The sequence below is a fragment of the Lygodium microphyllum genome, chromosome 12 (assembly GCF_053477565.2).
Source record: "Lygodium microphyllum isolate KBCC chromosome 12, Lygodium_microphyllum_v1.1.10, whole genome shotgun sequence".
In the NCBI taxonomy this organism is placed as follows: domain Eukaryota; kingdom Viridiplantae; phylum Streptophyta; class Polypodiopsida; order Schizaeales; family Lygodiaceae; genus Lygodium; species Lygodium microphyllum.
In genome coordinates this window covers 10382089-10408646 of record NC_141146.1, presented here as the reverse complement: position 1 = coordinate 10408646, position 26558 = coordinate 10382089, and the positions used below count along the sequence as shown (strand labels likewise).

At 42.1% G+C, this 26558-nt stretch overlaps 1 protein-coding gene across 2 annotated transcripts in view; it reads right to left on the bottom strand.

The window, feature by feature from the left end:
• REV3 (recovery protein 3) overlaps positions 1-26558 on the bottom strand; it is a 178827-nt gene that overhangs the window by 129521 nt on the left and 22748 nt on the right. For both annotated transcript variants that reach the window (XM_087689133.1, XM_087689131.1), the window contains exons 3-6: positions 15625-15682; positions 15483-15532; positions 15177-15289; positions 14630-14672 (exon numbers count right to left, since the gene is read on the bottom strand). In XM_087689133.1, the coding sequence (XP_087545259.1) occupies positions 14630-14672; positions 15177-15289; positions 15483-15532; positions 15625-15682 (264 nt within the window). The remainder of the gene's footprint in view (positions 1-14629; positions 14673-15176; positions 15290-15482; positions 15533-15624; positions 15683-26558) is intronic.

Sequence of the window (26558 nt, the reverse complement as noted above, 5' to 3'; positions counted from 1 at the left end):
CTGGGACACTTTTTACTCTCGGTACGAGAGGTTATTTCCCCCAAACTTAAGTCTTCTTTCGTATGTGCTTATGTTACACACTTACAAGCACTTATTGTGTTTAGGTGTAAACACCCCCTACAACCCTAAGTTTTAAGGGTTGTACTCTGTACTTTCAGTTTATACTCTTTCAATCTATTGGATTGGGTGTCATACTTCACTCTCCACACTGTCTATTGCACTCTCAGCTGAGCTTCGATCCTCTCACCTTCTCACACACTTCTATGTATTTTGTTCTGGCATGGTAGACTGGGTTCTTTGCTAACATAATGCTACTAATGTTGTCACAATTGATGATGATTCCATCATCAAGTTCAATCCCCATGTCAAATAAAACCAATCTCAACCATGTCTGCTCACATGCTACCAATGCAACACTTCAATACTCAGCTTCTGTACTTGATAAAGCAAATATAGGTTGTTTTTTGCTGCTTCAACTTACCATGGCTGATCCAAATGAAAATGCATAACCACTGGTGGATCTCCTATCCTTAAGATTACCTGCCCAGTATGCATAAATATACCCAAACGAGGTAGGCTTTATTCCCTTCTCATAGAATAAGCCAAATCCAACTAACTTCTTCACATACCTTAGAACTCTCTTCACTGCATCCACATGTGATTCACATGGTCTTTGCATAAATTGGCTAATCAATCCAACAACGTAACTCAAATCTGATCTTGTAATAGTTAAATAGATAAGACTACCAACCATCTTTCTAAACATACTCACATCTTCCACATATTGCCCATCATCAATCATTTTGATGTTCTCATCCAAGGGAATATCCACTGGCTTACATCTTGTCATGCCATACTTCTCCAACATCTCCAAGGAATATTGTCTTTGTACCAACCAAATACCATGAGATATATCAATGATCTCAATACCCAAAAAATATCTCAACAACCCAAGTTCCTTTATGTCAAATTCTTTATGAAGACCATGCTTAACTTCAGTAATCTCCCTCTCAAGTGTACATGCAATAATGAGGTCATCAACATAGATGACAACCACAACCATACCATCCTCTGTGTGTCTCACATAGAGTGAGTAATTAGCCATACGCTGCTGAAATCCTATAATACACAAGAATCTGCTAATCCTCTCACACCAAGCTCTCGATGCTTGCTTCAGTCCATACAATGCCTTGTTCAACTTGCATATATAATGCGGGTATTTAGGATTGACGTACCTTTCAAGCTGATCCATGTACACTTTCTCTTCTAAATTCCCATTCAAGAATGCATTTTTCACATTCATTTGATATAATTTCAAGTCATATATAGAAGCCAAAGCAATCACCGATCTCACTATAGTCATATTTGCTAATGGACCGAATGTCTCCTTATAATCCAATCCATATGTTTGTGCATAACCTTTTGCAACCAGCCTTGCTTTAACCTTTCTAGAGAACTATCCAATTTGCACTTGACTTTGTACACCCATTTGCAACCAATTGATTTCTTTCCACGAGGTAACTACACTAAATCCCAAGTCTTGTTTTTCTTCAATGCATCCATCTCCTCATCCATAGCTTATCTCCATTCTGTGCTTTCAACTACTTCCTCAAAGCAAGTAGGTTCCACATGCTATACATAAGAAACCATATAAGCATAATGCATCTTCATGAATCCATTATATGTCAATCTATCAACAGGATATCTAACTCTTTTTTATCTCCTCAACTAAGGTGCACTACTTGGTGTCTCAACTGCTCTTGCATGTGGTGGCACATATTTTTCTGCACTTCTAGTACGTGGTGTTTTTACATAAGGAATGCCATGCTCATCATTAATAGATTCATCCTCTGAACTTCAGCAATGGACCCCTTGCCTTTTGCAATTTCCGCACTCTTGTGTGAACTCAACCTGCCACTCCATAGACTATAGTTGCCAAAGCTTTCTGCATTCTCTTGAGGTCCAAACATATCTTCTAAGTGTTGATTTCAAATCTTACCATTTGCTGAAATTTTCTTTACATGAGCATCATCAACACTACTCTCATAAAAATCCAAGTCCACTGCAATCTTGGGCTTGTACCATGATTCATACTCACTGAATTTGACATCCCTGCTAATGTAAACTTCTTTAGTCACTAGATCATAGCATTTGTAACCCTTCTTCTCATCAAGGTATCCAAGAAAGATGCATTTTATAGCCTTTGGCTCCATCTTCTTCCTCAGATCATCAGGAACATGAACATAACAAACACATCCAAAAACCCTCAAGTAGGCAACGGTGGGTGTCCTGCCATGCATCTTTTCATATTGTGATACATGATGAGTCAATGTTGTAGGTGTCTTATTCATGATATGTACTGCAGTATGCACTACCTCTACCCAATATGTCAATGGTATATTCATTTGGTTCATCATTGCCCTAGCAATCTCTACAATGATACGGTTCTTCCTTTTTGCCACACCATTCTGCTGGGTGTGTACCTGCATGTCACCTGTCTTTTGATTCCATGATCTCTCAAAAAATCTGAAAATTCATATGACATGTACTCTCCTCCATTATCAGACCTCAATCCTTTTATGTAACAACCAAACTATTTTTCAACCATAGCTTTAAACTCCAAAAATCTTTCAAAGGCTTCACTTTTATGCTGCATGAAATACACCCAAGTCATTTTGCTAAAATCATCAATAAAAGTGGTATAAAACCTACATCTCCCACTCAATGAGACATTCTAACATGGACCCCAAATATCAGAATGCACCATTTCCAAAGGATAACTGCTGATTCTCCCCCTCTTTGGAAATGGTAATCTAGCTTGCTTGCCAAAGAAACAAGCCTCACATACCTGATCATGATTAACATATCCAAAATGGGGCAAACCACGAACCACCTATTTAGTTTGCATTTGTTTCAATCTTTGCAAGTTTACATGACTAATTCCCCTATGTCATAATTCAACATCCTTATCTTGACCATACCCACTTTCAACATACATAGAGTTATGAATGACAGGAGTACCTGCATCCAAGGCAAATAACCTGCCTTTCTTCTTTGCTTTTGCAATCAATCTGCCAGGCCTTCCATTTCGAAATTCCTCAATGAAACATCCATATCTATTGAATCTCACCTGCATTCCTTGGTTTGCCATTTGACCAATTTATGCTAAGTTCTTAGTGATTGTAGATTATGTACATAAAGTACATCCTCGAGCTTATTTTCAACTCCATCTCTAGTGACAAGTGGCACACTACCAACATGAGTAATTTTATGCAAAGCGTCATCTCCAATAACCACATATTCTTCATTCTACATTTGTTGTTTGTATCAACCACTCAACATGATGAGTCATGTGATTTGTAGCCCCTAAATCCAACAACCAATCATCGTCACTAGGAGGGTGCGTCATGCTCCCTAGTACATGTTCCATGGCAAATAAATGGCCTCTAGCAGAGCCACCTCTAGATCCATAACCTACACCTCCATAGCCACCTACATAATGGTTATATTAAGTCCTTCCTCAACCCCTAGGCATAGCATTTTGCTTGTGATAACATTTCCTTTCAAAATATCCATACCGCCCACAATAATTACATGCACCATCTCTATGTGGAGTAGATCATCCTCTATCTCTAGACTAAGCTCTTCCCTTGCCTCTAGGCATGAAACCACCAGAACCAAAGATACCTTGACCATGTGCAAAGCTATCACCACCATGGCCATAAGATGAGCCTCTAGCTCTAGATGGGCTACCATGCCCTCTTTGATGATAGAAGACACTATCTCCCTTGTATTCTTGCTGCTGCTAGATGCATTCAAACCCAACCTTATTTCTTCTGTAAGTAGCAAAGTAATCAATTCTTCAAATTCTGGCGTAGAGCTGCCTCTAACTGAAATAGAGGTATCCAAAGATTTATATGCTAGACCAAGTCTGCAACATGTTTGATCTCTGCAACATAGTCATTGATAGTGCGGTTTTCTCTCTATGATCCATGCAATCTTTACTTAAGTCATATCTTCCTTGCCTCTGTACATGTCCCATATATTTTCTCAATGATCTCCCATGCCTCTTTACAAGCGTTTACCTTTTTTATATGAGGAATCAAACTCTCTGATATACATATAGAAATCCAATGCAAAACTTTCTTTTTCTTTCTAGTCCAATCCTTGTATGCCTTCTTTTGCTCTTCCGTGGGCTCCTCAAGAAGCTCTAGGCATGCATCATCACCTATAATGAGGTCCCAAAGACCTCTCCCCATCACAAAGTTCTCCATCTTGTATGACCAAACACTATAGTTGTCCTTGGTCAATTTATCTCTAACAATCTGGGTAATTTGAGCTATGTCTGACATTTTAATGGCTGCACTTTCAGAAAAACCAGCAATATGTGCTGTCCCAATCAAGCATTCAGCAATATGAACCAATCCACTGCCTCAAATGGTCAACCCGAGACCAAAAAAGCACCAAAATAGCCCAAAATTTCATGCAAATTCCCTTCCAAGAGAATGGCTGCTATACATAAGCTCAAATGCTGTCATATACATCCATACATGATGCTCATACATCATACATTGACTGTCCAACAAGAAGCATCCAAAACAGAGCTCATATGGTGCTCATATGACCCAAAAAACATCAAAATACGAGCTTAAAATCGACCACTTTCATTGCTGTTTTTCTGGAGTTTTTTGTGCCAAAATGAAAGTCCCAGTCAACGTGAAGCTATACAAATTTTCCTCGAATTTTTTTGCAATTTTTTGGCCTCCAAAATGGCACCCGAAAAAGGCATAAAACTGGCCTTCTAGGCCTCCAAAACAGCTAGTTTAACTTTGTAACAATGTGAACTCTTCAGCTGTGAACTAGTTCAAAAAATAACCAGTTCATGGACTCTACAATGTGAACACAATTCCACAAAATAACCAATTCACCACTAACCAATGTGAACGTAACTTAAGTGAAAGGTTTCTTTTTAAACCTTAGTGGATAAGGCTTTTAAGCCTTATGAGAGAGAGGAAAAAATGTAATTAGTCGACAGCCATATTTGGCGCCGTTTTCCAGCGACACCCCACGGCACACACTCTAGGCAATCGACCTGGTAAAAAACGTCCTCTCGTCCTCAAACGCCATATCGTGGAGCTTCAAGCTCTCACTTTAGAGCTTCAATCTCTCTCAATTAAGTGAAAGATTTTTTGTATTTTCCTTCTCTGGCACAGACAGTGAAAAAAATAGATGGTTTCCTCTTCCTCATTTCCATCCTCATTTGGCTTACCAAATGCATCCAGTGTGGACTCCAATCGCCTCCAAATCCGAGCTTTAGCAGCTCATCCAATCCATAGACCTGTTGCGGGTGATTAAGATAGGAATTTGTACCTGATTTTAATGGCGGACAGCAAGCATTCAAGCCAATGTAGACCTCGATTCAGTGAGCTCCTCACTCCAATCTTTTATTCCCATGCTTATGCTCTAATACCAACTGAAAAAATAGATGAGAGACTCAATGGGGATGCACAACGGAAGGTGGTTGAGACACGGATATGGAGACTCAATCTCTCTTCTTCTTCATTCTTCTTTCTCCGTCTTTTCTACAATCTACTTTTTTTCAAGTCACTCACTAAAAGATAGACGCTTTGACCTTTAGGGCACTTTACACAGCCTCTCACACACTTACTTAATACAAACATAGGATAAGGACTTAGACTATGCCTTATTTCTCAACAGAGGTATTATCCCTACTTCATTCTATCTCACTATCTGAAGACATTATTGCTGTAATGCTCAAATGAATACAACTTCTTTTGACCTTCAATCAAGTGCCTCCAGTCCACCAAGTCAAGGGAATTGATGGTATCCCAATGATGGAACCATGAAACCAGCCTTCCTCGGATAGGGTGGTAAATAATCTTATAAAGCACTAATTAGAACCACCATAAAATTCACGTAAATTGAAAATGCACACTTTACCACTTTAATCTTAGACATTGGATACCTTGTTGGCCCCCAAACTGGTGCCCCTTGCAGTATTTCTTTATCTTATATTGCAAATGGAAGAAGTACAATTGAGATCCTCCAATTTCTTCTGCTGGTCCAAGTCCTCTTACTATCAAATTGACCAACAAATCTCCAAACCAATTTGCCCCTTGGTTTGCTTGGGGATTGGCCTTCGCCTTGCTCTTTGAGAGACGAATTCAGCCCCAAATCTAATATTGTCTAGCTGGTCTCTTCAATCCCCCTGAAATTCCTCAATTTCAACTGCTGGAATTCAATTCGAGGCCCTCAATTCTAAGTATGCATCCTGAGGTGGCTATCAAAACCTTGATTTCTACTATAAATTAGGGTTTACAGTAGAGAATGATTGAAATCTCTTTCTCTAATCACTCAAATTGCCAAAAAATACTGAGATAACTTGAGAGATGACTCGGGAATGAGACAGAATGCTAGAGAGAAATTTCAGAGTTCCATTGCAATAAATGATGAAAAGCTACTACTGCCCTACTCAAACAACCATGGAAGCTGTTACTTACAACTTAGAACCAACATAAAGATTATTGCCCCTCCTGTATATTGTCATCTGCAAAAGGACCTTGGATTGCTGTCACTTGCTTCTAGAGGGCTCCAAACTACTGTCACATGTTGTAGGACTGATCCCTGGTGGCTACAAATCACATCAACAAACTCTCCTTGCTCTCTAACAACCTCCTCCTCTCTCATAATGGCTAGAAGAGACTTCCACCAGCAGTCTCTCCTTCTCTCTCACAATTGCTAGAATAGACTTCCACCAATCCCTAAAAATGTTTTCTTTAATTGCCTAGGCATTTTGCCAAGTAGCAACCTTCTAATCCCATTTTCCAACATTATACAACTTATTAAATTAATTTTTAAAATATTAATTCTGAACATTAATTAAATAATTATTCTAACGCTCAAAAAATTAATTTTACCAATCAATAATTAAATTACCTAGACCAAATTGTCTTCAAGTATCCCTGAGCAGTTATTAGCCCTTAGAACCAGCATACATTAATTAATTAACGTCTAGCCTCTAATGTCACCACTGGTATTAATGGCCAATAAATTGGTCTAGGCCAAAATCTAACACTGGGAACCACCTAGTACTTGTCAAACATAGCTTATTACAACTTTTTCCTTTGGCACCAACTAATATCTCAAGGTCCTAGATCCCACAATGTGAAATAATTGACTTGCATCTCACATGTACAAGTCATGTTAGCACATTTGATTAACATTTAATCAAATGCTAAGCAAATCAATAAAATTTCACATCCTCATGGCAGCCACTACTCTAATTCTCTATCTAGAGCATCCTATATACTCTACCCGGTTCAACCTCTTGTATTGGAGACAGCCATCCTTCTCAACCACAATAGTATATGTCCTCGTTTCACTAGTCACAATGACCATGAGAAGGATATCCCCTCTAGAGAAGAGACCCACCCAGGTCTTAAGAAGTGTATGTATCCATCCTCTAGAAGGATATCCCCTCTAGAGAAGAGACCTGGGTGGGTCTCTAGAGAAGAGACCCACCCAGGTCTTAAGAAGTGTATGTATCCATCCTCTAGCCAAGACATACTTGCTCCATAACGGCCTCAATCATAGCTCTAACTCCTCCAAGACCTTGTAGTCAAGAGATACTTCCTTTCTAATCGCCTCAATCATAGTTCTAACTCTCCTACTACCTTGTAGTCTCTACCTCTAAATCTCCTATGGTAGAGTGTGAATGACTTTGATCGAAAGTAGTAATTGAAGAGAAGAGATTATCTTCACTTCTCCCCCAAGATTCCCCAGGTACCACTTTACCAGGCTAACTGCGAGCGCATACTCCGACCATCTCTACTAGAGCCTGCAGGAAATGGACCCCCACGCACCCCTGGAGGAGGTCACAGCACAGTTGGCGGGCACACTACACACCTCGGCTGCCGAATACTTCCCCCACACATCCCCCCACTCCACCCCTCCGAACAAAAATGTCCCACAAAATAGCTGGTACGACGCAGAGTGCAGGGAAACCCGGCTCCATCTTCAACAGGACGAAGCACGGGGAGTACACACGCATAAACAGGCACGCTTGATCTTCCGTCGTCTAGTGCGACGGAAGAAACGAGCCTACCTCTCCAAAGTGGAACACGAATTCTACCAGTTATTCTTAGGACAGGACAGCAGAGAGGCATGGAAGGCGTTTCAGGAACCCCGAGCCCAGACGCCCATCACCTCCCCGGACACTTGGCACGCATATGCAACCTCACTATACCAAGTACCCAAGCAGCCCCAGCTACCCCGTCCCCCAGGGAGCAGACCCAGATCATCCACATTCTTCAGCACGGGGCGGGTTCGGGACGCCATTGATAGACTCCAAAATGGCCGTGCCCAAGACCACGAAGGCTTGGTAGCACAGCATTTGACCCATGCCAGAGACATACTAGCACCTCTCCTAGCACACATGTTCAACAGAGCCCTATGCGAAGGCTTCCCTACCAGCTGGTCAACCAACACCATAATACCTATCCTGAAGACCGGAGACCCCATGGTTCCCACGAACTACCGAACAGTCATGGTTGGCCATGTACTAGCCAAGCTCTATGGATCCATACTGGACCACGAGCTGAGCAAGTGGGCAGAGCAACACCAACATCAGGCGGCAGGACAAGCAGGGTTTAGGAGGGGTTTCTGCACCCTTGACCATATCCTCACACTGAGTGCCATCATAGAGGAGGGCAGAGCACATGGAAGACGGGTGTACTACTGCTTCGTAGACTTCCGCAAGGCCTTTGACACAGTCCCACGAGCGAGGCTCACGCAGAGACTACAGGAACTGGAGGTCCCAACCAAAATGCGATGAGGGATACTGACACTATACAAATCGGTAACAGGCCGAGTCCGGGCACCAGGAGGGCTGACAAAGGAGATAACCAGCACCATCGGAGTCAAGCAGGGATGCCCACTCTCACCCACCCTATTTGGCCTCTACATTGATGAGATCTCAGAGTACATAGATAGATTGGGCGAGGAGGGATCAAGCCTGGGAGGGACACTGATACCCATCTTACTATATGCGGACGACATAGTCCTCATCTCCAGCACACCTGAAGGGCTACAGTGCCCAACTGGACACACTACAGACCTTCTGCCAAGACAAAGACCTAACTGTGAACCTGGGGAAAACCAAGGTCATGGTGTTCAACACGTCAACCCAATGGCTCTGACACCTTGGTCACACCAGCCCTCCTATACGAGACTCCCATATGGGGGTCCAGTCTCTACCACACGCGGAGGGCCCCACAGGACCAGCCACTGCCTAAGGAGGAGGCCACCTATGAGGGATGGGAGCAGATGGAGAGACCCTTAATACTTATGATCTCACGGATGATCCGAAGCAAGCCCTCCATACCACACGAGATCATCCGCGCAGAGCTGGGGGCACCGCTCCTCGTGGCTGAGGCCCTCTTCCAGACCCATTCTTGCACCGAATATGGGCCCTGCCCCGGCACCGGTACCCCAGACTCGCCCTGGAGTCATCCAAACAGCTAGCAACACAAGGGGACACTGAGTGCTAGTATGCCCGAACAGAGACTTGGCTACGGCTCCATGGCCTGCACATGGACCACCTCCCCTCACTACAATACAGCCTAGACTGCCCACACCTAGAGCTCAGCCGAGAGGAGGTGAATCGCATCATCAGAATGGATATCACCCAGACACACACAGCCAGGACATGGGTGACCCCCACGTCGGAACTAGGAACCAAGAAGGCTTTCTACCGAGAGCACTTCCTGCACATCTCCCCGGATGGCTTCATCACCCGCCCAATCTCATGGACACACACCTGTCTCACGGGGTCAAAAGTACCATCGGACAGATCCGCACGTCCTCACACCAACTACGAGTCGAGACGGGCAGATACGGGGCCAACCCCCTCCCCCCAGAAGACCGAATCTGTCAGCTCTGCCATCTCGAGCCAGAGACAGAGGAACACTATATCTGTAGATGCCCAGTGTACTACGAAATCCAGGGACGCTTCCAATGCCTATTCAACGAAGGATTCAGACCACTCTCCAAGGTGATGGAATTCAAAGACCAGAGATGCCTAGGGCTCTTTCTACTGGAAATACGACGCCACAGAGACCACCTCCTACGAACCACGGAGCAAAGACAAGGAGCCACCAACCAACGCACACTCAACGAATTCTACCAAATACCAGCTACCCTCCCCACCACCGAGCCCCCACCAGCCCAACCGGCCTCCCGACCCCGGGGGACCACCTTAGAAATAGCCACAGTGAGAGGCAAAGCCCGGCGCCCACGCCCCGCCGGCCCCTGTCCCCGCAGAAGACACATGTTGAAGATACAAGGGATACTACGCCGCCATCGGAGGGCCCTGCCCCGCCGCTTTAGTCTCTCCATGTTAGACCGACCCATGCGGGACATCCTAGGATGAACACTCCAGGAGCAGTTCCACACCGCATTGGGAGTACCTCTAGATTGTATCCAGTCTAGATATCATTTTGTACCCACTCAATTTAGTTCAACATAGCATAAACGTTAGCTTCACTGGGACTTTTGAAATCTCCCAGACATTTTGTATGCAACATTTTGGTCTCATAGGCCAACTTGGCCTGTTGTAGACGTTAATATAACTTTCTTTCTTTCTTTCTTTCTTTCTTCGACTGTAGTCAATGGTAGTTGATAAAGCCCTGATGATATTGGTTGGTTGTTTTTGTACAACTAATCTATTGATCATAGATGTGAGCTTGGAGGATGTTACACAGTTGATATGCGCATGGGTAAACCTCTTGTTGTGCAGCTTGGTGTGTTTGGACCTCTAGCCAAAAAAGCATATGCTATGCTGAGTCTAACAACTAAATGGAATGGATTTTGAAAAATGTATGGTCATCTTTGGTATCAAAAGAAGTTGGGCTTTATAGTTGCAAAGCATTGATATACTTATGCTATGGAGAAAATAGTTGAGACTCTCTTTGGCCAACTTTGAGACAAGGGATAGATAGTTTTATAAGGAATCTGCATCGACTGAATGAAGCCATGGTTTATTATACTCTTTTGTCTTAGTAGACAATGAGCTTTGAGACTTAACATGATCAATGTGGCAAACACATGTTTCTACACCTCAACTTGGTTATTCACTAGTGCAATGAGTATCACTTTGATAGCCATGGATATGTATAGTTGTCATTGATTGTATACTAGTGCAATAACTATCATCTTGAAAAAATGTACATTGCCAGAACATGGAGTAATAGCAGCATGCTTAGTTACTTGCAAAAATTTTTGAACAATGGTACACTCATAATATGTCCAATAATGGCAATATGCTTGGTTGCTTAAAAACGTGTATTGGCTATTTCGTATGCTATACTAGATCTTAACTATGTGCAATCAGGGTCACTTACAATGTTTGAAGAGAGGTGAATGTCACTAGAATGAGAAATAAACCTAATGATTTAATTAAACTTCACGAAGATTTTTAATTAAAATGAACTTTAATTCTAGTATCCCTAGCTCTTAGCATGGTAACCATTTCATAGGCAGTGAGTGGAAAAGTGTTTAGGCTATGTGGTACAAGAGCAAGGCAAAAGGAATAAGGTGTAATGTGAAACTCTCATTAAATTAAAAGTTTGCACCTTAGAATTGAGTTACATTGAAAGTTTCTCCCAATAAGCAACTCCCTTAGAACACAAGTTACTAAGTAGAAACTGAGTTAAAGTTTCGTCCAATGGGTAGCTTACTTATGATTAATGATCAAGTCATTAATAACCCTTAATCAAAAATATGATCTGATTAAGGAGCAGCCGATTATTCATTTGGAAACTTGATCTTGGCTATTTGGGCTCTCTTTCTCTTATATTTTTGGAGCAGCCTAAGTTTAGAGAGTTGTAGTAACAAAAGAACATGCATGCTTGCTGATTTTTCGTAATGAACAGCAAGAGGAGAGTGTCTTGCGGCTATTCCAAGGTGCTGGACAGCCAAGAATCAATCTCTTTCTCCTCATTTCTCTATCTCGGGCTGTGCAAGCTCTATTTACAACAAATCAGAATTAGGATTTGTTGTTTACAGCAAATCAATGGTTAGGATTTTCCAACCACTAAAAGCATTAAATTCGGCATCCAATCTCGGGGCAAATGCATGCCAAAGATTAGGGTTTATGGACGGCTGATTTACAAGTGTAAATTACTTCAATTGGACAATGAAGTGAAGGTGCATTGGTTAGGGTAAAGCTCTAAGCTTGTTGAACAAATCGGGGCTGAGACCTTATTCAGCAAATCAAATCAATCTACAACTGAGATTTGTGTAAAGTCCTCGTCAATTCTAGTATGGCAGCAATGAGCAACAATGGGTGTATTTTTCAATGTCATGTTAGTCGACATTGGAGTGATCGTAGATCTATATGCTTGAAGACACTTGTCTGAGTGTGTAATTGAGATAGATTCAAGCTCATTGGTCAAGGTTGGTGAGAGCAATTGAGGACATAGCAATTGGAGTGAATCTAATCCATGGCATGTGAGGAATCACCAGCAAAGAGTGTGTTGATTTGTGATAGCCGTGTTGATCACACGGGTGGGTGTCAAAGTGGTTTGTGTGAAGACTCTTCCTCAGCAGATAGAGACATGTCACTATGGAGCAAATCCCCTCCCCCCAAACAACTGAATCTACCACCTTGAGCCAAAGATTGAGGAGCACTACATATGCATGTGTCCAATGTACTATGAGATCAGACAATGCTTACACTGCTTGTTTCAAGAGGAATTTGGACCACTATCCAAGGTGATGGACTTCCCGAATCAACATTGCCTTGGACTCTTCCTTTTGGAGCTGCATCGAGATAGAGATCACATTTTACAGTCTTGAGAGAGGCCCCTTGGGGACTCGCGGCAGTGCACTCTTATCAACTTTTTAACAACCACAGCTACCTCAGAGCATACCCCACATCAACTTGTGGCTCCACCACAAGGAGACACCTTAGATAGAGCCACTCAAAGATGCAAAGCACATCACCCACAGCTTGCCTGTCCACCTCCCTGCTCGAGGCATTTGCTTTACCAAGGACAATTTTCCTATCACCTGCCTTGCAATTATGGGTTGATGTCATCCGGTGTGAATGTTAAAACTTGTGTTTATTTGAGTTGTTAAGCTCTTGTTTGATTGGGCTCTCGAACCACAAAGCACTCCAACTATCTCTCTCTAGCTCCTATCTTCATTCAATCTCATGGCACCTTCGTGTTCTACTAATGATAAACTCAAAAGGCCTGATTACTCTACTTAAAGTGCAGTTATGAAGGCTTGGTTTGTGCAAAATTAGTTGTGAAATATTGTCTCTAGTTCGACTCCACGTCCGCCAAGACCATCTCCACTTCCATCTAGTTGAAACAAGAATAGCTTCGAGCAGGCAGCCCTTGACTAAGATTCCAATGATGCCCCCATATATTTGTCTTTTCTCCAATGCAGCTCAAAGGAAATCCTACCGACGGTTACCTTCTATGGATCTTCTTCCAAGGTATGGGTGAAGCTTCACCAAATGCACGAGGGTCTATGGACACCACCCATGCAAGCTTCCACTCTATAGACATCTTCACACCATCATATTCCAGCTGATAGACTCTATCAAGTCCTTTCTTCTCTAAGTGATGATTATCCAAGACTTGCTTTGTACATGCGAGCTGCTCTTTCTAAAGCACATCTTGTGGGGCTGGTGTTTTGCAAGCTCTTGTCAATTTTTGATGGTGTGACCAATGCCTTGAGAACCCATACCTCCATTGATCCAATCAATTTTCTTTCCATGCAATCTATGTTGCTAGAGCATGAATCTGCCCTCAAGCTATCGACATTGATATCAGTGCTTTTCCAAAGCATATCTAGCATTTGGCCAATGCAGAAGTATCTGTGATGTGTTTTTTGTCATTGTTTGTATGTATTATGATGTTATAAGTTTTTGGCAAACTTTCTATTGCTGTTATATGGGACATGGTGGGGATTCCTAGAGGCTTGTATGCCTACATCATTGTATATTTTATAATAATAAGCACATATGATCCGAGAGAGAGTGTTATTTCAGTGTGTATCATGGGTTTAGGCACAATATTTAGCTTGCATTTGGGTGCCTGACAAAGGCAGCTAGGTGGCCCATTTAGCGTTTCTTCAACTATCTCATGTCTAGTCCCAAGGCTTCTATATATGCTCCAATCCTCTCATTCTTATATCACCGCATCATCTCGCATCCTTGGACAGACAGAAACTAGATGCACTGCTGTAGGCCATCATTGTGCCAGTACCCTGTTGGTATTGTATTGCACATATTGTGCTTCATCTTATGGGCCCCATTGAACATATCTCCATGGTTGGCATTTCATGTGTCCTTTCTTTATGTCAATGTTCATGCTTTTTTTTCACACTTCCAATCGTCTACACATTTTCATAGAACCCTAATTTGTGATGCTTGCACTTTCTTTAGACATCATTGCAATTTACAGAAAACCCTTGCAAATTGTTGCTATGCATATTTCTCATACTTGTGTTTTAATACTATTTCTAACAAACTTGCATTAAGTGCAAATGAAAGTCTAGCCATATTAATTTGCTCACTAGACAAAGAAATGAAGCTCACCAGAAGCAGCAGGCTTAGGCGTGAAATTTCTTGAGGGTGATATCTTTCTTCGCCATTAAGGAAATTCGTTGTGACAAGTATGCTAAATAGGAAGTCAGTTATATAACGGTGAAAAACATGCAGAAAAACACATCAAATGACTTTGTTCACTTTATTGTACTTGGTAAACATGCTCTTTATGCTGATATCCAAAGTATAGCTAACATGATGTGAACAAAACACACACACAAAAGTAAACACACCAAAATAATGTTGTTTATTTTATTGTATTCAGTACACATTACATATAATATACCGATATATCAAACGCAATTAAATAGCACTCACTAGTGAGACTTTCCCACTAATAGAGTTTAAAAATAAGATGGTTAGAAAGTTAGCCATCAAAACAAAGCATATTTGCCTCAAATAGATCAAAATAAGATCATGGTTAGAAAGTAGTATCATTGATTTTAAACATGTCTTCAATCACACCAGAAAGTAGTATCATTGAGTTTAAACATGACTTCAATCGCACCAGAAGAAAACTTACGGATGCTTAGGATACAGAACTATTTTTACAAACAATTGCTCGTGAAGGTGAAAGCCGTAGAACTTTTTTGCACGCACAAGGCTGCAACTATGAAGATGCTGCTGTTTTGCACCAATTGTGCTGGCTAGCTGGAATTTCAAATGGCAGCAAAAAATTCTGTTAAATTTTCAAAAATGCAGCTATAGTTGTGAGTGCCGTTGGAAATTCCACCTTATAAACTCAAAACCTCATTCACAAGCTCTTTGAATCTTGCAGTTTTTCAAGACCTTTCCTCATGAAAGATAGTGATTTGAAACATTACAAACAATCAAAATATCAAACCTTCAGTGCCTTTTCGATTGCAAATGCCAGCTGTCGGACAAATGTGAACGCTGTAGATTAATTCAAGTAGGGATGATCAATTTGAATACAAAAAGAAAAGTTGCTGAAAAATGAGAAGTAACATCCATGACTTGAACAATACCAGAATCAATCTCCCGTGGTAGCTCTTCATCAAATGGCACATAGAAGTAAGGAAATGCCTGTGAGCATCAATTTATGTCAGCACCACTATGGTATATTTGGGATATTTAAATATTATTGCATTCTGAATGAATAAAATTTGACTTTTGCTAAAGAAACCAACATAAGCTGCCTAGGGTCTTGAGTATAGGATTGGATTGACAAAGAGAGGGAGACTGAGACAAAGAAAGCAAGAAATATTAACATCTACATAAGCCCAATGTGGCCTATGAGACAAAATCCAAAGTACATCCATGTCTAACATCATCTCATCTTTAAGGTGAAGATAACATTAAAATAAGTGGCCTATGAAACAATGCTGAAAATGACACTATGATGGAACTATGCTAGAGTAGAACAATGCCTAGTGTTGTCCCATCAGTAGAGAGAAAAGGAAAACCTAATCTAGTAGAACTATTTACAGAAATTGTGGTGGAGATTATTGGCCATAAGTTGATCTCAAGATCTACACATGATCTCAGCTATAATCTTCAGTGTCTCATTGTAATGGCTCTAATCCCGCTGTGGTGCAGTATCCTCAGGCATGATCTTGGTAGATGGGATCGTGGTGCTTGACAAAGTGAAAATGGCTCTATCCAATGTGACTCCACAATGTGGAATGGAAGGTGTCTAGCAGGGCGGCTCTATCTCTACTAGGCAACTAGTACAAATAGGGTTTATTCTGTGGAAAAAGTTTGTCACTACTTTTTGTGTGGGTCCTCCGGGTGAGCTAGCCTCCTATCTCACAGTAGTGCAGGGCAAACGCCTCTAGAGCTCCAGGAGGAAAAGACCTAGGCATCTCTGGTCCTCATAATCTATAGCACAATGAAGAGGTCCAAAACCATCGTAGAAGAGACAATGGTACCATCCTCGTATGCCATAGTATATTGTACATCTACATATGTAGTGCTCCTCCATCTCAAGCTCTCAGCCACAATGCTAGCAAGTCCTATCCTCTACTAACTATCTATCCATCTCCCTGCCTCCATGTGTAGCCTATGTGAGGAGGTGCGATCTGTCCAATAGCAGCCCATACGCTGTGGGAGAGATGGGTGTCCATGTATACTAGCCAAATAGTGAATCCATCATCAGAGAGACGCAAGAAGTGACTCCAGTAGAACTCCATCCTGAATCCTAGAGGGCGTAATGGGTGGATCCATGTCTTCACTATCTCAGTCCTCAAGATATCACCTCTAATCACCTGGTTCAGCTTTGATCGACTAAGAGAAAGTAAAGGGCAGTCAAGGTTGTAGTCAAAAGATGAAAGGCGGCCAATATCCAATCAGTATAGGCCCATCCAAATAGTCATCTCTAAAAACCAACAATTCTTCTCACCCTCTACTGCTAGTTGTCGAGATGAAGTTAGTGCCAATCTCGAGTATTTATAATGTGGGAGCTCCCATAATCTATGCCAAAAAGTCACTACCCTGAAGAGTGCCTCTGTGACTATAGGTGTTGTCCCCAACTCTACTCTAACAATGGGATGTGGGGTGGAGAGCTTACTCCTAATCATACATGTTATCATCATGATCAATGGCCTTTCCATGTTATCCCAGCCACCATAATAATCTCTCCCTATCCCAATCTAATCAATGAGTTAGCTAAGACACAAGACCCCCATACCTTTGCTCTATATAGTAGTGTGGGTGTGACTAGGGTGTCAAACAACCATAGTTTGGGGCAACAGTCCTAGAACTATGTGTGAGCACATTGATTCTCGAGTGCCCTTAGTGCTACATAGTCTCATGCAAGACATGCCTCTAATGACCCTCTCAACAAAAATCATGGGCCAAAGAAGGTGACTCCCAAATAGACATATTCCCTCACATCCTCCACACTGTCTCCTCCAAATGTGAATAGTGCATGGATCTAATCACCCATGTTGTTGAAGTATTAAAGACCATGGTTTTGGTCTTCCCAAGGTTTACTGTGAGGTCTCTATCACCACAAAAGACATGCAAAGCATCTAGGTGGTGCTGCAATCCCTTCAGTGAATCCGAAATGATCATCTGCATACAAGAATACCGGTATCAACACACCAGCTAGGCTGGCTCCAACTCCCCCTCCTTGGTCAATGTAATCAAACACTTTATCTATATATAATCCAAAAAATGGGGATGAAAGCGGGCATCCTTGTTTCACTCCTATGGTATTGTCAGTCCTCTCTACTAGCCCCCCAAGTACCCATACATGACCTATCATTGTCTCGTATGATGCATAGATACCCCATCATATACCCTCTAGTACTTCAATATATTGTAGTCTCTACATAATGCATGTATGAAGTAGTGTATGAGAGCCCCCTTATGTGAGAGAGAGAGAGAGAGAGAGAGAGAGAGAGAGAGAGAGAGATCGCATTTGACAATACTTCCGAATACCACAAGGTTATAGGCTACTCTAGTCAACCTTCAAGGACCGGCTTCAAAGGCATTCTCCCTTGCCCACGTCTCTGCCCTTATCCCCGTGGTTGGATTGGACCTTTGTAAAACCTCGGGATTTTCTAAAGCGCTCAGCTAATCAAATTTATCACAAATATGGATCACTGAGAAAGCTAACAAAGTTTGATTGGTTCATGATAGTGTAGCTAAGTGGCACAATCACCTGATACACCTATGGAAGTCAAAGGCTCCCTATCAAGAGATTGAGGGTCTACCCACTAGCTCTATGTTGTGGGTCCGAAAGCTATCTAGAGGCAAACGTGTATTTTGTAATACTTGTAATTAGACACATGTTCATCTTTTCATTTCTTGCTCAATTGCGAGATAGGGCATCGAGTATCTTGAGTTGAAGGTATGATAGCTTTCTGTCTCGCAAATTCCCCTACGATGAGGGATCACATCCACATGATGGAGGAGCTTCACGATGAGCTTGCATCCCTTGGTATAGAAATTTCTTCGGAGGACCTAGTTGTGACATTTCTCTCACATCTTCCATCACTGACATATAATGTGTTCTACACCATTCTTCTCACTCTCTCATAGCCAAGAAACTCTTGCTTAAGAGGAGCTAGTTCCCTTGGTGCTTGAGCAAGATGTATGTCATAGTGAGATAGATTCTTGCTGAGTCTATGCACATGGCCATGCTTATGTGGCTTTATCTACACCTATAGGACAAGCCATGCAAAAGCAAGAGGAAAAAGTTGGTCATCTTTCAATTCTGTTACAAATTTTGTCGAAAAGCCTAGAGAATATCCCACATGTCCTCATTGTGGGAAGACCTCACACCTGAGGAGAAGTGCTAGAAGCAATACCCTCACCTTCATCCAAGAGCGAATGGTTGATCTACATCAAAGCCTTCGTCTACCTCTTCTTCGTCACCCGCTATTACCACCGAGTCCGTGTTTCTACACATTTAACAAATGGAGGAGCCTTCTTCAACTATCTTGTCTTTTACGCAACCTTGGCTCATTGATAGTGGTGCATCGAGTCATATGACTTCCATGGTGATTGATTGCTGCAGGATCTCTATCCTGCAAAGGGTATCATCACTATTGGTGGCATTCCTTTAGTGCTATTAGTAGTGTTGGCACCTTGCCTCTATTGTTTGACCATCCATCATGCACGTACCAAACATATTGATGTGCGGTATCACTTTATCAAACAAGTTCTGGATGATGGTCTAGTCACACTAACTAAGATCAAATCACATGATAACCTCGCAGATGTTCTCACTAAAAGTCTTGCAAAGGCTCAACATGAGCATTGCATTCGACTAGTGGGAGTTGGTTAAAGGTTCGCTTAGGACCTTTAAGTGGGAGGTTGTTGGGTGTAAAGGCCCTTACGCTACTCCCATGTGTATATTACTTTACACATGTGAACACACCCTTGCGAGTGTAAGTGTACCGTACCATAAGTATAAATACATTCTTTTATTTTTTGCATGTACTCATACACATCCATCCCTCAACTCTTCACTCCCACTCACTGCACTCAATAGTTGCACATACCTCGATTCATGCACACATTTCCTGAGTGCTACCTCTCACACTCTTCAAGGAGGAGGCTATCTATACTCCATTCCCCTTCCATTGTGTAGGGCCCTCTAAGGCAACTTCCCCTTACTACCCCTATTTCCCATTGGGCACCCTTTATTCCATAGGCTCCTTCCCATTCCCCACCATCTCCTCTAGTGGTTTCCTCGTACCTCCCATCTCTTTCAGTAGGGGTGATATTCGTAATGCGGTTCTGGATTTCCTGGCCCTTTCTGTTACATAGCGAGCTTCCCAAGATCATTAGGAGTTTCTTCAAGGTTTCCAGTCTACTTTGGGTCTTCCCTTTATACGACGACCCCTTTTCTTCGTCATCCACCCACCGTCCCCTGCCAATTGGCGCTTGGTGTTGGAAATATGGTCATCCAGTCATCCCCTAGATAGGCATGTGTCCATGCATTCGAGAGCAATTTGTCAAAGTTTGTGCGTCGCTAGAGTACCACATGGCAATGCATGTCAAATTTGCACATGCACCAATTAGACACACCACGTTAGCAACAATTAGACAAACTGATCACAATGATGTTGTGGCAATTTTGCCATTTTCGGCATGTTCTATGTAGTAGGCCAAATCTCGCACAAGTCGACCAGATTTGGCAAGCCAACTACTATTTTGGCTGGCCCATATTAACTACTATAAATAGCAAATGTTCAGCACACTTCTGATCACAAATTTCTAGGCTGAGTTCATGGAGACTGCTGCAAACTTCAAGGTGTACAACAAGGTAACATCATCGAAGTGTCTCTCTCTCTCTCTCTCTCTCTCTCTCTCTCTCTCTCTCTCTCTCTCCGTGTTCACTCTATCTTTCAATCTCGGTCATACGCTTCCGCATCACTACACTCTGACACGGTATTAGAGCAGTGCAAACTAATTAATCATAGGCAGACCAAAAGAGGAGTTTTCAGCATGACACAAGGCTACGTTTCAACATTCGAGGGCGAGCGGGAGGGCTGTGCATTGGAACAAGGCTAAGACGAGCATAGACATGCGGGAAAGGAGCAACGTTGTTGATTCTACTACGGACTTTTGCTGTCCGGGAAGGAGGTAAGCTGCGTTTTGGGTCTTCAATTGTAGACTTTACCTTTTCCTCACCTCTAGCCAATAAAAGGTGCAGGATGAGTGGACAAGAGCCCTAGTAGGCTGGGTTCTACAGTCAGATGGGTTTGCTTTTGTGTTTTTTGCAGGCATAGCACGTGAAGATGTCTTTTGAGGCCGGCATGGAGTTTCAAGTGATTATAGATCGGAAGGTGCTCGTCCTACCAGCTCTTCCATCAAATCAAAAGCTTGATGGTGAGAGCTACCGCGTTTGGCGTGTTATGATGCTTGCTATCTTGGAGTCCTATAATTTGGCAGAGCTTGTTACAAAGACCATTAATCACCCTGCATCGAGAGACGAGTCCAAACTTTCTGCAAATGATCGTGTGGATTCGGCAAAGACTCAAGCACATTGGGACAAACTGAATGCTCACATCCGCTCATTTCTCCTCCTTTCATGTACTACAGTCGTGAGTTTCCATATTGACCACTTGATAGTGGCTAGGGACATATGGCTAGAACTCAATCAGTTGTACAACCAAATGACAATTATGAAATGGGTATCTTTGGAGGTGCAAATGAGGACCTTGAACCCCAACAAGTCATCTTCTATGTGGGAGCATGTGAACAAACTATAGCAACTTCAAATGCAAGTTCAGAATGCAAGGAATGTGATCACACCCGAAGACATCGCAATAACTCTTCTTTCACAATTACCGCCTAGCTTTGGTGCTTTTGACTCTTCAAGGCAAGAGCCACATCTTCGGTGGGAGGAGTTAGTTTTTATGGTCTTAGACCAAGATGAACAATTTAAAGGGTAGAATGCTTCCAAGTCGAAGGCATTGACGGATCAGTTCTCTAAGAAGAAGGGGAAAGACAACAACAACAACAACAAGAACAACAAACCAAAGAAGGACAAATAAAAGGAATCTTCTTGTTACATCTGTGGCAAGACAATCACTAGAAGAAAATTTGCCTCGACAAGGATAAGAAGGACACCAAGAAGGAGAAGGCTTCAAAGGATTCCGGAGTGGTGGCTACTCCCTCATGAGCTACTTTCCTCCATTTGGAGGTGGTTTAGGCATCGACCTCAAAGGCTTCTAATGCCACATTGGCAGCCCCACACCCCCGAGAGTGGATCGTCGACTGTCATGAGAACATGTATTTTTGAAACCTCACTTAACATGTAGATTAATTTTTAATCACATGGTCAAGTAAATGTTGCACATGTGAGCTGTAATTGGGGTTAGAGTAAATTTACGAGCCCAAGACCCGAGGAAATCACAGGATGTCAAAGGCAAAAGTTGCTATAAGTTATGCCGCACAAGTACTTGGTGGTATTTGGTGCCAGTTGTTGGCCTAGGTCATTCATTTGGCCATAAGTATCAGTTGATAACACTAGAGAAGTGACGTTTAATGGTACTTAATGCCAATCTTATGGTCAAAGATGACGCAGAGACACTCGGGAATAAAAGTTGCCTAGTCAATTTAAGTATTGGCCAGTTAGATTATTTTTTAGGGCACCAAAATAATTATTAGATTAATTTTCAAGGTTTAAAGATTGAAAATTAATATTTAATTATGGATAATGCTGAAAAAACCATTTGGAAAGGTTGCCACTTGTCAAAAATGCCCATGCAAGATTGAAAAACGTCTTTAGAGGCTAGAGAGAGGCATTTTTAGAGTATTCAATCTGCAAGAGGGAGAGAGGAGATGTTGCTAGTCTGATTTGCAGCCATTGGAGGACCTCTGAGGCAGCCAAAGAAGACCAATCAACAGTAGGTGACAACATCTACAAGCTATTGAGATAGGGCAGCAACTGTAAATGATTGATTTTCTTCATTTCTTTGCATCTACAAGCTGTTGAGATGGGGCGGTAGTAAATGACAGATTTTCTTCAATTCTTCGCAAAGAATGTCTGAATTTTCTCTCCTCAGAATTCTCTCTCATCTCCTAGCCTTTCTATTGCCTTGCTCCAAAGGTTGCAACATTGAGATCACCAAAGGCTGAGAAATTTCAGATTTCTCTACTGCAAACCCTACTCTGCAACAAAAATTAGGGTTTAGCAGCAGCCTCAGGAAGCATGCCAAAAATTGGGAGCTCCAAGACTTGGATTTAATAGAGCTGAAGCTGTTTTTAGCCTATTCAAGTGGAGGGACAAGAAAATAATTGAATTTGGGGCATTTTCTATCTCCATCAAAGCGGGTGAAGGCCAATTGATTGCCCGAATCAAGGGGCAAATCAGATTGAAGACTTGTTGGTCATTTTAAACAACAAGGGGAGTTGGAATATTAAAAGGGATTGGGAGAATCCCATTGTACATCAACTTCTTCAATTAAGTTAAATAAATACCGAAAGGCACGTCAGTTTTGGGACCAACAGTGTGTCTGATGTCCAAGATTATATAGTAAAGTGTACTTTTCAGTTTTGTGAATTTGTTAATTGCTATGAATAGTGCTTAATCAAGTTATTTACTACCCTATTCGAGGAGGAAGGCTAGTTATAGTTGACAGGGGTGCCTCTTGGCACATGACCCCTTCTTCTACAATAAGTGTTGCCCATTTGTGGCCTTCACATAGACCAATTCTCATTGGAGATAGCCCTTGTGTTTCCATATAGGGTAGGGTGACATGTAGCTCATTCCAAATGGATGAGGTGGTACTCATACTTTAGAGGTGCTCTATGTGCCAGGCTTGGGTAACCATTTGCTTTCCATACACAAGATTTGTGGTCTTGGCCTATTGGTTGAGTTTGATATAGATTCTTTCCGAATTCTTGGTTGTGGATCGAGAAAGGTACTTTCTATAAGTTATGAAGAGAATGGAGTCTACAAGTTGATGTCTCCTTCTGCCTTGACTTCTCTACTTTTTACTTCACAGACACAGTCCAAGCTTTGGCATACTAAGTTTGGCCACTTGAGTTATGACTACCTTCAGAAGGCATCTAGGGGACAGCTTGTCCAAGGTTTGCTGGAACCGGTCTATGACTCACATAAAGCGGTAGTCCCTTCAATTAATACCTAGTGTTTTCACATACACACACAAATAGAGACCTCACTCCCTCGCTCAACACCAGATTGGCCCTAAAGACCGACGCCCCTCTCGGTATTTCTTTATCAATTAAAAGATGGAAGGTTTTAGAAAAAATGAAATGTTCCAAAGTACAAAACTTATGAACAGTTGACTTTCATCTTTTCTGAGTAAATTTCAGCTGCATAAGGACAGTAAAGCATATCCAGAACAACATCCCTTTCTAAGTAACATTTCAGCTGTATAAGGACAGTATAGCATATCCAAAACAACATCCTAAGTAGGAAAACACTTTCTATGAACATAACTCAATAATTCAAGTGTAGAATTGCAATCTTCAGAACTCTGTATTTACTGTTTTTCACATGTTTCTTGACATGTTCTTAGCCTTATTCCATTCCAGATCTGTTCCATACGAGTTGGACCACAAACCCTTTGACCCTAGCATCATTCCAACAGTAAAACAATCCCACAAACAGCACTAAATCAGAGCTGAAAACCTTGTTCCCGTGTGGCGTAGTCATCACTTTCTTTAGTTCGTGCAATGGAGAAGCAATCAGCTGCTCCTAAACCTGGACAATGAGGCTCTTACCTCAGCAAAAGTGCAAAGAAAACACAGAACTGTACATTCAATGGAATCATCCCATCATGTAAAGCATTTTCTTTGAGAATAGAGAGAGAGTTGACCACACGGAGCAAGCTCTACCTCCGTACATGAGTTAAAGATGAAGAAGTACTCTCCATAGCTGATGTACTTGCAGCTATCTATCCTCAACCCCTGAAAACTTCACGCTCAAATCTGCCCCTCCTACCTATTACGTTTTTTTTAATGCTCTCTCTCTCTCTCTCTCTTGGAAATTTGTGCCTAAATTGTGACACATGGCATACATATAACAATTTTCTTGTTTAAACCTTCTGGTCTAAAATTCTCCATGATCGGTGCAAAATTTGACCTCGGCATAGACCAGAAAATTAATCCTCGTGCAAAAACAAAGATAATGACACGAACACATTCTGGGGTCCAAAAATAGTAACTCCCTAAATTTTAGGGATGGTGACCCCTACATTCCTCAAGTTGTTCTGAGAAACTTTTATCATTGCAACCACATCAAAAAGTGTAATGTGGCTCAGTTACGGTGACTTTTATTCCGTGAGCATTCTCACATGTGCATCTTCTGTCTTGGCCAAGCTCATTGTCCTGCACCATCCCCAATGAGTAAGCACACAATCCCAAACCACTGGCATTCTATTCTGCAATGTCCATTCAATATGGAACCGATCCCAAGGCTCAGACAAACCATTAGTCCAATTTGTCCCAATGGCTGCCTCTTCTGGCCATGCAAAGATCCCGGCTTAATCCAAGAGAACTCTAGCGATAAAAAGCAACAGTGACTAAAGAAAAGAAAATTAAAATATTTATATAAGTAAATAAGGAAAGCAACTGCAAAAAGTATCACCACCTTGTGATATTTTCCGAACATAGTGGTGAGCCAATATCCTTGTGTATCCTGCATTTGTGGCAAACAGCATCATGATGCTATTCCCAGCAAGGCTTCGAGGCAGTCTTCAGCACCCTTGGAGCTTGTTTCTACAAATCTCTGTGGACCTATGCGGACAAAGTCTCTTAGGGGGAAGTTTGTATTTCATGCTTAGTGTTGACAACTTTAGCAAGATGACATGGACATACTTCTTGACACTAAAGTCGAAAGCCTCCTCTAACTTCAAGGATTGGTGGCTCTTTGAGGGAAACCGATCACGCTGGAAGCTGAAGACCTTGCGATCAAACAAGTAAGGACAGTTCATCTCTAATGATCTTGCTAGATTTCGTATAGATCGTGTTATCTACTAGAAGTTTGCAAACACAAACACACGTCAAGAGAATGGCATATTGGACCAGAAGAACAGAAGTGTGATCGAGATGGCTCCCACCATGATGAAGCATCATCAAGTACCTCAATGTCTATGGGCCAAGGCTATGGCTACTACTATCCACATCCTCAATCGATCACCTACTTCGGCCATGGTTGGTGTGACCCCTTATGAGGCTTATTTCAAAGCCAAGCCAGATATTTCTAATTTCAAGATCTTTGGCTGTGATGGCTACATTCACCGAAGACGACTCGGAGGGACAAGTTTGAAGTGGCTTTGAAAAAACAGGTGTTTGTGGGCTATAGCTCGCAATCCTACGGCTACCACTTGTATGATCCCATTAAGCGAGATGTCTACATGAGTCGTGATGTGCAATTTATGGAGATTCCATCTTCAAAGGGGGGTAAGAAGTACCCTGTACTTGGAGATCCCAGAGATAGTTGGGCACCAAAGACTATTCCCTTGAAGCTCATGCCTCTTAGGAATGTTTATTCTTCAAATAAGGATTCAACCCACTGGCTCCCCTACCTGAGCCACCGCCAGTGGATGTTACAAAGACTTCAACAGATAGAGAGCAACAAGGAGAGATTCAAACTCCTTGTTGGGCCCGTGATAGTCTGTGATACAGGGATTGAGGGGGTCCCTAAGGAGTGGCAGCCACGGGATGGCCCACGACATTCTCGAAGGAACCAAGCACATTCCACTGAGCTTGTTTGTTCTAACTATTGTCTGATGACCCATTTTATGCAAGATAGGGAGCCTACTTCCATAAAGGAGGCTTTGAAGTCACTGCACTGGAAGAAGGCTATGGAGCAAGAGTTGGATGCTATTGAGCAGAATGGCACTCGGGATCTTGTGTCTTGGCTTGTACATAGGAAGGTGATTGGTGTTAAACGGGTCTTCAGGACCAAATATCACAATGATGATACTCTAGATAAGCACAAGGAGCGACTCATTGCAAAGGGTTTCACACA